Source organism: Canis aureus, chromosome 19 (genome assembly GCF_053574225.1).
Source record: "Canis aureus isolate CA01 chromosome 19, VMU_Caureus_v.1.0, whole genome shotgun sequence".
Taxonomy (NCBI): Eukaryota; Metazoa; Chordata; class Mammalia; order Carnivora; family Canidae; genus Canis; species Canis aureus.
The window spans coordinates 55,563,354-55,578,864 of record NC_135629.1 but is presented as its reverse complement, the minus strand read 5'-3'; the positions used below and the strand labels follow the sequence as shown (position 1 = coordinate 55,578,864).

The 15,511-nt window shown below is 40.6% G+C and overlaps 1 protein-coding gene across 4 annotated transcripts in view; it reads left to right on the top strand.

The window, feature by feature from the left end:
• Nucleotides 1–15,511, top strand: part of SAFB (scaffold attachment factor B) — a 35,032-nt gene that overhangs the window by 3,589 nt on the left and 15,932 nt on the right. For all 4 annotated transcript variants that reach the window (XM_077860346.1, XM_077860345.1, XM_077860348.1 and 1 more), the window contains 4 exons: nucleotides 9,073–9,137; nucleotides 9,217–9,423; nucleotides 12,520–12,582; nucleotides 15,246–15,273. In XM_077860346.1, coding sequence (XP_077716472.1) covers nucleotides 9,073–9,137; nucleotides 9,217–9,423; nucleotides 12,520–12,582; nucleotides 15,246–15,273 — 363 coding nt within the window. The remainder of the gene's footprint in view (nucleotides 1–9,072; nucleotides 9,138–9,216; nucleotides 9,424–12,519; nucleotides 12,583–15,245; nucleotides 15,274–15,511) is intronic.

Below are 15,511 nucleotides of genomic sequence, written 5' to 3'. Positions count from 1 at the left end.
CTTCTCTCTCTCTCTCTATCTGATGAATAAATAAAATCTTAAAAAAAAAAAAATCTTTTCTAGTGTATTTTGTTTCTCTTGTACTTAGGAATTCAGACCGGATGAAAGGGATATTTACATAATGATCTTTAGGCCTCTCAGCAGCCCTTGTTTATCTAGACTCTTATCCTTCTTTACATAGAGTATTTAGGACTGCTTGGGTCTCCTATTTCTCTGACTTGCAAAATATAACTTCTCTTTTAAATATCACCTGGCCAAAACAGAGTTGTCTTTTCCACAGACGTTGCTTTTAAAATTGCCTGCTGCATAAATGCCATGCTCCACGTGGTATTAGTGATCTCCACCATCTGACTCCAATTTCCATTTCTCTCTTCTCCCCTACAGCCTTCCTCTACTACATCTTGGGGTTTTAATCAGGCCCTGAACATGTGCTTCCCTCTCTTGGTCCTTTTGCTTAAACTTTTGTGCTCTGCCTACCCCTCATGTGTCTGCATTCAAGTCCTCCTTTATGATCAACAGGATTTGTGATCCTGTCAACAGCAACTCCTTCTGTCTTCAGCCCTCTGCACTGTGATGACCTGGTTCCTTAGACCTTGCTTGAATACTTATGTTACCCTGCCCCATGTAGGCTCTATCTTCTTGTCTTCTTTAGTATTTACTCAGTAATTTCATTTAGTAATCTTCAACTACTGTTTGAAGAAAGAATCAGCTAAAACTGGGCATTTGAACTGTTCTAAAACTTCACTTGATAATTGGTGGCTTTCTTGCTCAGGCTCCAAAACAAAATGAAATATTCGTATTACCTGGCCAGTGGTGAAAAATTGGGTTTGGAATGTAAGAGACAGGGACCAAAGTCAGCCACAGTGTGTGGTGTAAGCTCTTGGACGACAGCAGTCAGGCGACCTAACTTTGGAATGAAGTCACTTCTGTGGTCCATAGTACATTGTGCATTTTTGGCTTTGCCCAAGTAGAGTCCTGGAAAATCACAGTCATACTGGGGAAAATAGAGTTTGTTGGACCTCCTTTTATGTTTTTCCTTTTTTTTTTTTTAAGATTTTATTTATCCATGAGAGACACAGAGAGAGGCAGGCTCCATTCAGGGAGCCCGTGGGACTTGATTCTGGGTCCCCAGGATCACGCCCTGGGCTGAAGGCGGTGCTAAACTGCTGAGCCTCTCGGGCTGCCCTCCCTTTTCTTTTAGATAAAAAAAAAAAAAAAGGGAATACTTGTTGTAGGTGTTTTGTTGTTTGTGTGTGTTTTAAACAGGTATTAAGTAAACTGTAGATGCTCTTTTTTCCACAGTAAGGAGGCACCCATTATTAAAGGTTGGGCATACTTTCCAGACTTTTCTGTATGTATATGATTTTTTTTTTTTTTTAAGATTTTATTTATTTATTAATGAGAGACACGGGGGGGTGTGGCGGACAGAGACATAGTCAGAGGGAGAAGTAGGCTCCATGCTGGGAGCCCAATGCGGGATTCGATCCTAAGACTCCAGGATCACGCTCTGAGCTGAAGGCAGGGGCTACACCACTGAGCCACCCAGGGGTTTATAGAGATACATATACAGCTATGAATGTATTTTTCTTTCTTTCTTTTTTTTTTTAATTTTTTTTAGGAAAATCCTAGCTCACAAAAGATTTTTTAGGTTTTGGTTTTTTTTTTCTTTCACTTATCATGTCAAGGACATATTTCCATAGTGCTTACAAGTATAGAAAGACCTTAGTCTTTTTTTTGTAACCTTAGTCTTTTTAAATAGCTTAATTGTAATGTTTCTTATCAATGTACCACAGTTTAGCTCATTGGTCTCCTTGTTATTAGATGTTAAGAATTTTTTTTTTCCAGTTTTCAAAGTTTTTTGAGAGCAAGCAACATTGAGAGAGAGCACCAGTGCACAACAAGTGTGGTAAAGGGCAGAGGGAGAAGGAGACTCCCTGGTGAGCAGGAAGTGCAACGTGGGGCTCAGTTCTGGGATTCTGGAATTAATGACCAAAGGCAGACACTTAACCGACTGAGCCACGCAGCCACCCATTTTCCAGTTTTTGCTTGGCATTTCCAGTTTTCGGTGCTGCCATGAACCAGAAATATGTCTGTGTAAACAAATATATTTTCTGCTAACATAATTAGAAGTAGAATTCTGGGGTCAAGGATATGTGCATTTTATTTTGAAGTAGCTGCTGACAAGTAGCTTTTCAACAGGTTGTGCTGTACAACTGGGAGCGGGTGCCTATTTAAATTCTCACTGAATGTATTTATATTTTTATATGTTGCCTCTTACGTAGAAGTATTACATTTATCTACATTTCTGCACAGGTAAAGTTTTCATTTACATCTCTTTACAGGTTAAACAGCTTCTGGTGATTGGCCCTCTGTATTTTCTGAACTGCCTTTTCATTGCCCTTTGCCCACTTTTCTGCTGAGTTTGTCTTACTGACTTGAGGGCTTGCTGTCTATCAAAATGTCGCAATTGCTTTTTCTAGTTTGTCATTTGACTTAACTTGTTCGTGATGTTTTAGGTCGTTCAAGTTTTAATCTTTAATACAGGCTGCATTGTCCACCTATAGATTCTAGACTTTGTTGTCTTTAAAGGCCCTCCTGGGCATCTGGGTGTTTAAGCATCCCACTCTTGGTTTTAGCTCTGGTCGTGATCTTGGGGTTCTGGGAGGGAACTCCTCTGCCTTGGGCTCTCTGTAGATTCTGCTTGAGATTCTCTCCCTTCATAGGGATCCCTGGGTATCTCAGTGGTTTAGTGCCTGTCTTTGGCCCAGAGCATGATCCTGGAGTCCTAGGATCGAGTCCTGCATTGGGCTCCCCGCATGGAGCCTGCTTCTCCTTCTGTCTGTGTCTCTGCCCCCCTCTCTCTCTCTCTCTCTCTCTCTGTCTCATGAATAAATAAAATCTTTTTTAAAAAAAAGAGATTCTGTCCCTTCCTGTCATTCCCCCTCCACTCCTCCCGTCCACTCATGTGCATTTGTGCAATCTTTTTTTCTCTGAATAGGAAAAAAAAATTTTTTTTTAAAGATTTTATTTACTCATGAGAGACACAGAGAAGCAGAGGGAGAAGCAGGCTCCATGCAGGGAACCTGATGTGGGACTCGATTCCGGTACTCTGGGATCACACCCTTAGCTGAAGGCAGACTCACTCAACCACTGAGCCACGCAGCGTCCCATGTTTGATTCTTTATGCCCTTCCCCAATCATACTCCCTTAAGCCCCCTAACACCCACCCCCTATTCCCCAGAAAACAGTTTGTTGTGATTACTTCCATGATGGATTAGTTTTGCCTGTTCTAGAACCTCATGTAAAATGGAACCAACCATTCAGTACAAACTCTCAACAACCTTACTACATTTTAGCAAGGGTTCAATGAAAGTAAGTTTCTTTTTCCTGCTCCTTTTAGTGAACAAACTGAAAATGCTTTGAAATCTGCATACGAATTATTTTAATCACAATCCTAGACTGTGTCAGGCAATCTCAGCACTTCTCCAGAATAGTTTGATACCAGCAATCTGTTAAGCAAAATCTTTTAAAATAGTTAATCAGAAAAGTAAACTTAACTAGAAAAGAAAAGTTGATGTGTTTGCATTTTAGTTCTTAACTGTGCGCTGGGTTGTTTTGACACAGGTTAAGATTAGAGAACAGATGAAAGAATCAGAAGAAATTTTCATGTGTCCTTCATTCAGACCCCCCAGATATTGGCATTTTACTAAATTTTTGAACTACTTCAGAAGGGATGGCTGGCAAGGTGCCCCTCTGGCCTACCTACTACAGTATTGCCTGATAGCAGCCGGTATTACAGAGCCCTAGTTGTCAAAATTGAGACATTAACATGGATATAGTTGCCTAAAATGAGACCTTCTTTAGTTATTAGGTTTTTCATAGCTCAAAAGGAAAAATAATCCAAGGTCATGCATTATACTGAATTGTCATGTCTCTGGTTTCCTTTTATCTGGGGCAGTTTCTAAGACTTGTATTGTATTCCTGTATTATCATTTTGGAAGTGGACAGACCATTTGTTTTGAAAGCTGTTTTTCAAATTAGGGTTGGTCGGTTTGTTCATTTTATTTTTCTCTCTCATTAGGTTCATATCCTTCACTTTTGTCAGCAGTACCACCAGAAATGTTACTCTTCCTCAGCATGTCTTCTCTGGAGGCAGGCACATGTTGTCTATTTGAGTAACTGACTTTAAGTGCTAAGTTGGTCAGGTTTCTTCTCTGGAAAGTTACTATCTTACCCTTTGTAATTGTATCTTATGAGGAAGATACTTTGAGACTTCTGTAAATACCTTGTTCCTCCTCCACTAGTTTTAAGCACCCATTAGTTGTTATCCATTGGTGATTTTCTAAATTTTTTATCCTATATAAGTTTATTAGTTGCTTTTCTGCCATGAGGGAGGATGGCTTGCCCTTCTCCCTTAGCATTGTGAACTTAGATATTCTTATTTTGTTAAGTAAGGTATAAACTTATTGGTGGTTATAAACTTTCTGGTAGTTATTTTGACGTTCAGATTGTTCCAGTAAGAACTCTTCAAGCTGGCTTACGTGTCTTTTTGACATCTCCATATCACTCCTCGGGCACTTTCTGGCAGAGGAAGGTATTCCAGTCTCTTGTACTTTGCTGCTGTACCTTGGGTATCAGTCATTTCTTCTAGATCCCTTGGTTGTACTTGTGAAGAGTGGTACCTTGTAGGCCAGTGCTAGGTTTATAAGGTCTGTTGGACTGAATATGCCTCATAAAATTAAATCCTGGTGAAGCAATCAAATTAGCCAATGACAGCTTCAGAAATGTGAAAAAATAAAGCTCTGGCTAATGTGAGCAGTGCACCAACCAAATCTGCTAGCTAGTTAAAATTGTTTATTAATTGATTCTTTTGAATTTTAGAGGTGGCAGTGATACTTGTGAGTCAAAGACTTAAGGTAGATATTAAGAAAACAGTTTAGTGTTCTTAGATGACAAATAAAAATGAAAGGAACTATTCAAGACCTATGACATGGCTAATCTTGAGAAAGTTTTCCTAGATGTGATGATTTCATATTAGAAAGTTGTCAGTTACCCCCAGTGTAATCTAAAAAAAAGGGTATAAGAATAAAATTGTGAAGAATCAGTCATATAAGAGTTCTCATTTTAATAGGAAGATACCAGAAACAGTGGGAAGTGGGAAGATTTTCTTTCTTTCTTTTTTTTTTTTTTTTTTTTAAGATTTTATTTATTCACGAGAGACAGAGAGAGGCAGAGGCAGAGGGAAAAGCAGGCTCCACGCAGGAAGCCCGATGCGGAACTTGATCCTGGGACCCCAGGATCACGCCCCGGGCCAAAGGCAGGTGCCAAACTGCTGAGCCACCCAGGGATCCCCAGATCTGTCCATCTTAAAGGTGGTACTATGGTTGCCTGGCTGGCTCAGTCATTGGAGCGAGCAGCTCTTAATCTCAGGGTCGTGAGTTCAAAACCAGCCCTGTGTCAGGTGTGGAACCTACTTAAAATAATTAAAAAAAAATAGATGGCATTAAGGAATTTTCAGTAGATGATGTTGGAACAGTTGACTGTCTGATGGTGGGAAAAGGTCTGTTCTTCCTCCTTCCATGGCAAATAGGAATTCTGGCTAGGATAGTACTTTCATAGTCACTGTGGTGAGGGAGACCTGAAATGACATTTAAGGCAAGACAAAAAGGCAAATAATAAACTCTGCTGCACAAAAGGTTTAATCTTTTCAGCAAAAGACATCATAAATAATTCAGATGCAACAGACTGAGAAAAAAGTATTATAGAATGTAAATATCCAGAAAATGCTAACTATTCCTACATATCAAGAAGGAAAACATGCAGTTTCTGGTTGTCAAAGTAGAAACTATGAATACACAGTTCACAGATCAAAGGAAAAACAAACATAACCTGTATACAAAAAAAAAGATTCTCTTGCTAGTAATTGAAGGAAAGCAAATAAAAATAGAATTACCATTTTAACTCTCACTCTTTTAAGAACTTAAACCGTTTCTAATAATCCTGTATAGGTGGGATGTGAGGAAATAGGCAGTTGTTGGACATGGTAAGTTAATAAAGCCTCTTTGCACTGGGGCAACTAAACTAAGGAACATTCACAGTATTAAAGATGGAGGTGGATTACTATGTGGTGCAAGAAAATAAGAGTGTGAATCTTTTATTAGTGGAGTAAAATTGACAGTGAAATGAGTGTGACTCTTTAAGCATAAATGTGGTTGTATAATCGAATACATTTTAAAAGCAGTGACCTGCCCACACGCATCAGGCCACTCGGGGTGCAGTGGAGGAATCCCTGCAGAAGTCAGAGGAGGTAGTCTAACCAGTGAGTTTGGACATGATCCCTGAGGCAGAAACTGAGCAGAGAGGAAGAGGAGATGGAATCCCAGGCAAGGGAACTAGGAACAAGTTAGGGATGTCCAAGCAATGCCTTGAGTTTGGAGGCTGTGAATAAGGATGATGTTTACTCTGGATGAAGATTTTGATGAGCACCTTTTCCCAGTACTCTGATTTATTCCAGAGAGCTATATTTTTCATTTACATCATTCCTGCATTGTTGTAAACACATTTTTTTTTTCCTTCTTTTGAGAAAGTATGGTTCCTTTTCCTAAATACTGCTTCTTGATAAGCTTCCCATCCAGGGTTGTACTTTCTATACTGAAGACTAAATGTTCTTAGGAGCACACTTTTTTTTTTTTTTTTTTACATTTTTGGTCATTTTTTGAGAGAGTTCACCCCTCTCCCCCTAGTCCCCGAAGGGGTTTGGGCTACAGCGGGCCTGTGCTATTGCTGTGGAGCAAAGATGGTTGTGAAAGTGGAAAATTGATTTTGCTCTTTGGAAACCTGCTGCCTCTCCTTTTCTGAGAGAGAAAAGGGTTGCAAGTTTGTGGTGACCTACTTAGATTTTTCCTAGTAACTAGGATAGAATTGGACAAAAACCAATGTATATATTCTAGAATTATACCAGCTTTATCAAGTATAATAAATCTGTGGAAATGCTGCTGGTGCCTCTTCCTGGTATAGTTATATATAAAGACCATTGTGTTGAGTTCCAGACATTTTTTGAAGCTCAAGGCATATTTTGTCAGAGATCTTACAAAATGGCAGTGGTTTTCCCAGCCAGCCACTAAGGCTATTTGCACATAATGTATTGAATTCTACTATTAGTATCATGAAATTCTATGTTTTTAAATAATGTATTCCTGAAAAACCCTTCAGATTTCCTGTTAGATATTCCTGAATGAAATTAGAATCAGGTAACACATGTAATAAAAAAATTCTTATTCCTGAGAGAGGATTTTTTTTCTCTTTTTAAGAAACTCAATTCTGGTATAAATGGTTTGAGTTTTTCCTGCACCCCCCCCCCCTTTTCCCCCCCTGAATGTTACACATTTCATACACTTAATAAGCTTAATCCTTAAATATAAGCAAGTTTAATGTCTATTTCTCTTACATTCTTTGAAAAAACACTTAACCTTAAGAAATTCATTTTCATGTTGGGAGAAGGGTCTTGTAGGAAGTGAGGTTTTCTGTTTGGTGACTGAGTGAGGGCTGCTATCAGTGGCCGGCCCTGCATCCTCTGAGAGGTGGAGCAGCGCCTTCGTGATACGGAGCTAGAGCTCCCAGAGCACAGAGCCTTACTACACTGCAGTCTGCTTTTGAGCCTGCTTTCATATTTCATACATGGGATTTTATTCTTCACACTGAAAAGAATTTAATTTTAGCAAGCCTATTCTGAGACCAAACATATCACTTTTCCCCTACATATTTCATTATTAGGGGTAATGATTTCCATTTTCTCTTCAGCCCTGTCATTTCTGTTATCATTTGCATTTTCTGTTTTTTTTTATTATTCATCCTTATAATTTGTACCAAAAAAAATAAAGGCAAATGGCCACATAAATGCTATTTAAATGGGTGTGCCAACAACGTGCCTGCCCACTTTGAACTGTCGTCTTCAGAACAGATTGTGAATGTTCTAAAATAATCTATTTGTAAGAAATACTAAGGTTGAGTGAAGGGAGTTAAGGGGAAATGATTTCCTCATTTTCAAAGCACAGAGTCAGATTTGTGTAAAAACTGAAATGTGAGCCAGAAAATGAGTCTAGCCTCCTGAACAAAAAATATTCAATCTAAGGATAATTCAGGTTGAAAACTTATTCCTTTTTTGTCTAGAACATTGGCAAGTATAAGAAATAATAGCTGGTTTTAACAAAGATTCAGAAAGATGGGCACTTTTATTTGTTGATGGAACTGTATGAATTGGAACAACCCTTCCTCTGGGGCATCTTCATAATATGTGGGTTCTTTGTTTTTAATAAAAGCCTGAAAAATACACACACCCTTTGTCTTAGAATTGGCATTTCTAGAAGTATCTTCTAAAATGGTAATTGCCTGTGTATGCAAAGAATTGCCAGGATGTTTCTTAGTATTTTCTTGGATTCCCATGCATGAGTATAAATTAGATCAGTGATGGTATCTCTACGTAATGCTATTAAAGAATATGGAAATAAGTTCATAACATCATGACAAGATCACAAAATGATGGTACAGTGTCATTTTTGTAATTATAGTGCAGGTGTATGTATAGCAGAACAGAGGAGGATGTCTGTATGTCAGTATAACATAGGGGCTGATTCTAGTGGTAAAATTATGAATGGCTTTTCTTATTGTTTATTTATATGTTGTTTTGTGTCATTTTCTATGGGAAAATATGTTCCATGTTTCTTAACTAAAAAGCAGCATGCTGTATGGAATGTTCTTTCCCCCACAGCCAAAGCTACTTGACAAAAAGGCCAGGCCTTAAAACGGGTCTTTATCTGCCTTGACCTCATTAAGTACTCATTTCCAGCTCCTTACACCCGCACAGCCACTTGATGAGAATAGAACCTCTTCTGCTTGGGGTGGGAGCAGGCTGCCCTGTCACAAATGGCCTTACTCTTCCAGGATTACCATTCTTAAGTTGGGAAGTACCACGGGTGTTGGTGTCAGCTTCTGTCATGCTTAGGGCCTATAAAAGTCACTGCTTTTGGAAGATGCAGGTCATTGATCTGATGCTGTAAACTATTCTCTCTTCAGGGCGTAAGCCAGAAGAAGAGGGTGTGGAAGATAACGGGCTGGAGGAAAACTCTGGGGATGGACAGGTATGTGCAGCCTTGTCAGTGAATCAGCTTGGATCGACCTATGGCAGTATGTGATGGTTGTTATTTTGTTTTGTCACAGGAGGATGTTGAAACCAGTTTGGAGAACTTGCAGGACATCGATATGATGGATATCAGTGTATTGGATGAAGCAGAAATCGATAACGGAAGTGTTGCAGACTGTGTAGAAGACGATGATGCGGATAATCTCCCAGAGTCCCTGTCTGATAGTAGAGAGCTAGTCGAGGGAGAGATGAAAGAGCTTCCTGAGCAGCTTCAAGAACATGCTGTAGGTAACTCGGCAGCGCCTCTCTAGGATGCATCATGAATGTATCAGTTCCTTAAATGTCGTGAGAGATAAAATTTATGTTTGGAGTTGAGGTCTTTTAATGCTAGTTCAGTGGGATTGTACTTAATCTGTTAATGTGTAAAATCTAGACAATTTTGAAAATACACTTTGCTTTATTGAGAAGTGTCTTGATGAGATCCAGGAATATGTGCTGTTTTCAGAATGCAGCATTAAACATTTCAGGGACACTATCAGAAACTCTCCAATTACAGGAGCTTGGTCTGTGGTGGTAACGGTTCGCATGCCTTGAAAATACCAAAAGAGAGGTTGAAGTTGATTTTTTTTTCCTGATAAAGAACCAATCGTGCCTTCCTAGTCAGCCTTTCATAAAATAGGCTTTGACATTGTCTTTAAAGCTTTAGTTTTTTGTTTTTGTTTTAAGATTTTATTTATTTATGAGAGATACAGAGAGGAGTGGGGGAGAGAGAAAGAGAGAGAGGCAGAGGGAGGAGCAGGCTCCCCGCAGGGAGCCCAACATGATCCCGGGTCTCTAGGATCAGGTCCTGGGCTGAAGGTGGCACTAAACCGCTCAGCCACCCGGGCTGCCCTGTTTTGTTTTTTTAAAAGATTTTATTTATTTTTTCATGAGAGAGACAGAGAGAGAAGCAGGCTCCATGCAGGGAGTCCGAAATGGGTCTCGATCCCGGGACCCCAGGATTATGCCCTGGGCCGACGAAGGCAGGCGCTCAACCGCTGAGCCACACAGGCGTCCCAAAAGCTTTAGTTTTTTTGTTTTTTGTTTTTTGTTTTGTTTTTCATTTTAGAAACAAATTTAATTATAATAATAATGCGTACTATTTATTGAATTCTGTTTGTCAGGCATTATGCGGGTGTCTTTCAGTACTTTTAATAAGAATGACATGTATATATATATCTTGCCCATTTTCTGCTTGAGGAAATCAGGGTGTAAAGAAACATTTCCAGGCAGCACACAGCTCAGAAGAGAATTAAGACCAAACTAATTCCAGAGTCTGTGTGCTTAACTCAAATATTGTGTTGATTTGGTGTGAATAATTTATTACATTATTTTATTTCTGTGAGGATCAGCGTTTGTTGGGTAGACTGAAAAGGCAGTGAAATTAGAAGCCATTAGGCATCTTGTTAGAAATCCTTATGTGTTGATTCCTGGGAGGTACCTTGTTTTCATAGCGGCTTTCAGATCTCTTGCAGTGAGGGTCCCGAGTTGCCCCAAGGGAAGGAAGCCCTGTTCTCTGCTACTGGATCCGCTTCTGCCATTCCTCAAAATATTTTTGCATTTCTTGGAACTGATTCTGAGTATCCTTAGAGGTAGCAGACTGTCATCTCTGAATGGGGTGTTTGATTTTGAGAAATGAATGTCATTTTGATAAAAATAGGACGTGTAATTTTATGTTTTGGTGTGAGTATCATTCACTGGTTTTGTAGAAAGTACCCAGAAACACTTGAGCAGTGACACAAAGTACAAACCCATCCTTATTAGCTGATTTTTCTGAAGGCTCTTCCCCCCACCCCCCGATTAGAAAATAATATGTTCAGCCGTAAAATCCTGGAAACATCCTAGTATCTGCCAGTGATGGTTAAAATAATTATAATTAATGGAAGTAGGTTAGGTTAAGAATTAGGACCATTCACTAGCCATCTGACAGTTTGCTGTGTGACCTTGAGCAAATTACTTAACCTCTCTGGACCTCATTTATAAAAATAGTAGGTTTGGGGAGGATTGAGTAGATGAACATTTATTACTATCTTCCATCTAAAGTCCTCAAACTGGCCAGAGATCTGTTGGCCCATAGCTATACCTGTTGGTGGCAATCATCTGCGGTAGCTGATCTCTCCACATAATCATGACAGAAACCATCTGGCCTGCAAAGTCTCAAATATTCGCTATCTGGCCCTTGATAGGAAAAGGTTTATGCTGACCCTAGTTTAGAGCCATGCCTAGCATATAGCAACACAATAGGGCTGTTGCTGCTGTTACTGTAAAGTTTTATTACTAGTTCCAGTAATAGTTACTACTGTTATACTACCATGTAAATGAACTAGTAAGTAGACTCATGTCTACAAGAAGAAAGTGTAAATATGGCAGGGGACAGAATGTGCTGCCACTCATGTGGACAAAGAAAGGAGACATGGGAGAGGTGGTCTTGCATACATGCATGCTGCACTGTCATGAGCATGCGTGGACTCTCTGAAGGCGATTGCATCAGGGGAAGGAAGGAGTGGTGCAAGGGTGGTTTCCTAGTCAGAAACGTAATAGCCATATATATTGTTGATAAAATATTTGAAAAATGATCCCCCTCCCTAAAATATAACAACCTTAGGGCTTTACAGCAAGCAATTAAAATTATTTTGGTTCTCACAACAATAATTTTATGAACCTCCCTTATATGTTTGGGGAACCTCCCATCTTATTTGGGGATAGATATTGGGGATATTTTCTTGGAATAGAAGGTCAACATACCAGTCATTTGTCCCCAACAGAGGCGCCTCAGTGGATCACCTGACTTGGCAGTCCTTTATTCCTCTCTCTGCACTCCAGTTTGGAAATTGATGAGGCTAGGAGGCTTAGGACTCCGAGATGCCATGCTGGTCTGGGCCAGAGTCACCTTGGGGCAGCGGGCTCAGTAGCAGTAGCATTCAGACTTGGGAGACGTGGTGGCCCCTGAAATCCAAAAATTCATTCTGCAGTCTAATTCTGGATGTCGTTCATGGAAGAGCAGCCCCTAAACCTGGTGTTCAGTTGACTTGGGAGAGACCGTACTACCTAATTTTGATCTCTTTTCTGCTTAAACTTTTTCTTTCTTCGTTTGGCTTGTATCTTAAAACCTCAGTGGTACCATTTTAGTGGGTTTCCCAATCTATTTGCAGCTATTTTATATATTTATAACATTTCTTTAAATCAAGGTGAAGTGAAACTAATATTGCTGTTTGGATTGCTGCACTGTGTTTAGAATTCAATCATAACTGATTTTCATGGCTATTCCTTTTCATTATACAGCTGTACCATTGTGTTACCTTTTATTGATGTTTTTTAAACTATTTTTATTTATTTTACAGATAGAGGACAAGGAAACTCTAAACAATTTAGATACTTCATCATCTGACTTCACTATATTACAGGTAAATAGTATGTCTCAATAACTTTAAAATCAAAGGTTAGACTACCATTTCTGGAAACCAGATATTGTATGACATTCCCAAGTAAAAGTCATTGCAAGGTTTGTTTGCCCTGTTGGTATCTTCAGAGGGCTTTGCTTTCCACTTTTCCCCAAATACAACGTGCCTATTACTCATCGTCTTGGCTTCCCCTACAAGCACTGTGACTTATCTATAACTAAGAGGAGGGAATGTTCTTGTTGATCAGATAGCTGGGGCAGAGATTGCCTGTCTGATCTGTTCTGGGTGGCATCCTCTGCAGAAAGACACTAAGGGGAGATGGTGGCGAGGGTTGGGGGAGCACTGCCTCCCCAAGAGATATTAATGGGGTCCAGATGAGAACACAGGAGGGTGGGGTGGCCAGAGCACTGACACCACAGCTGGGAAAGGTGGGATCTCAGGCCTGGTTCTGCTTTGGGGAATTTTTCTCACAGAAAATGCACAGATTTCTTTTGATGACTTTATCATCTTGACTATATCATCTGTGTAAATATTAAATCTTAGATGAGAACAAATGAGATGTGGACTAACTTTCAGGTAGGATTTACATAAATGTGGGTCTTGAGTTTCCTTTTAATTTTTCTGCCAGCCTGCCTAGATACATAAACTGTTGGAATAAACTTACCTGCATAGCGGTCTGATTTTCATGGAAAGTTTGTGAGGAAATGAAAATACTGTCAGCTTTTGCCAGTCTTTATTTTTGTTTTGGGGTTATTTTGGTCCTATTTCATTCACCTGTACTACTTAATTAGAAATCATCTTTGAGACACAATCTCCATGTGCTTCTGCCAGGCAGGGACAAGGCTGGTTTTTTGGCAAGCCGGAATCCCAGTTTCAAGGAGGGTGCAAACATCAAGAAATTGTGCTGGAACCCACCCTACCTTTAGGGCTGATGTCTCTCCAGCTGCAAAGTGACACCACCCATTCCTGGCTCCGAAAGGATAGGGGGAACTGGGTCTTATCATTTTCCTGAGTCCTTCTAGGTCCAAGATTCCTGTGTTAAAGTGAAACATATATAAACCCTTGCAGAAATAAGTGGGGATAGATTCAATTCTCTCCAGAGAACGTTAAGGAGAGGATTCTTCTGCCTAGAATGCTCTTTGGCTTTAGTTGTAGGATTAAGTCCCACAGTGGGGTATGTTTCATGGAAAGAAAATAGGTAGGATGAAAGTATGAAGAATGTGTAGAGTTTCCTGGGGCTTTTCAGAATGGTGGACTAGCTCCCAGTGAAGGTGCAGACTCCCCTCACCACCACCACATCCACGTCCCAGGTGTGTGTTAGTGCCTGTGATGTGTCAGGTATATATGCAGATATGAATGAGAAGGAAGGGTGGTCACCATTTTCACAGGGCCCTTTATCCCTGTGTGAAGACACAGTAGCAATGTTGGGAAGAGACTGGGCTGATGCCCACTCCCATTCACACTGCCATAGCATAGAACATGGCTCTGCTGTGTGTCCTTGGGGCAGTTTGTCCGCCACTCTGCCAGTCTCCCAGTCTGAAAGGAAGGATGATACTAATACAAATAGTACCAACCAGTTAGGGCTGTCTGGTGATTAACGCATGTATGTAAAAGGCTTAAATTTGTGCCTGGGACCTAGTCAGTGCTCATCAGTATTGACTGGAATTCCAGGATAACATGCCTTAGGCAGAGAGTGTAGAGCGCTGAAGGACCCCATGGTGAGAGAAAGGTTCTTCCTTAGTGGGGCAGCCTCTGAAGCCATTAGGAGAAGCCTTTCCATGAGGAGATGGCTCCTGAGCTAAGTGCTGGGGGATTTGTAGGGCTCAGCTGGGGATGAGGGAAAGTACAGACGGAGCTGTCAGGAGAGAGATGGTGTGAGGGGCCATTGCCCGAAGGCTGTAGTCCGCAGAGGAACTTTGTGCACACTATGGTGGCAGATAGATGGGGAAGGGACAGTAAAATCAGGTGCTCTTGGAGGTGAGGAATAGCAGTGCTCTGGATCGGCAGGGCTTCCTGGGAAGGGTTTGGGGGATATCTAGTAATTAGAGGTGGCCCAGTGGGAACGTCAGTGGAAGAGATCAGGGAGGAGTACTGTGTCCTCCTGGAGAGCGCTCAGGCGACCAGGTGCAGACATGGTAGGACCATAGGAACCCAGAACAGGGGTCAAACCACCTGTGCCTATGTTCCCTCACTCTTTGAAATTTTCAGAAATTAATCTATGTTAAGTGAAGAAATGAAAAAAAAAATGTGAAGAAATGATAAATGTCAGGCACTGTGTTACACATTACAAGTAGACAAAAACACTGCTCTCTTGGCTTTTAAGAGTTCAGTCCAGGGGGACGGTTGAGCATGTGATGTCAGTACCATGGGAAGTGATAATGTTGCCAGGAGCTGGGGAAACGAGGCAGCGCAAACAGAAGCAGCAACCAGGTCCTAGGCCCCTTGAGAGTAGCTCGGGCAGATTGGGGGGGGGGGGGGAGCAGAGGCAGGTGACGTGCTGTGTCCATGTGTGGGCTCTGTCCTGAATGTGAGCAGATACTCTACCTGTTGGATTTGTGAGTTTACTAGTACATGTTTTAGAAATCACCTTTTTAGTGACAGTTTTTGGTGTAAAGAAACTAGGTTTCATTCATCTGGCACCATCTTATTTATGTTTTTTGTTGCAGGAAATTGAAGAGCCTTCCTTGGAGCCAGGTACTGTTAAATGAAAAACTTACCAGCGGGGGTTTGGAACTATTCTAGCTTTCCACCTTCTCTAATTTAAATTCTTTAATTTTAAAAAGTTGCCTTACTGTAGTATACATTGTTCTAAAGGTTTACGATCCAGAACATACCAGGATCATAGAGATTGGAAACCCAGCCATATCACCAGATCTGTGAAAGTGGCTAACTTCTCACGTTACAGAATGTATTGATGAGATGAAACGATCTC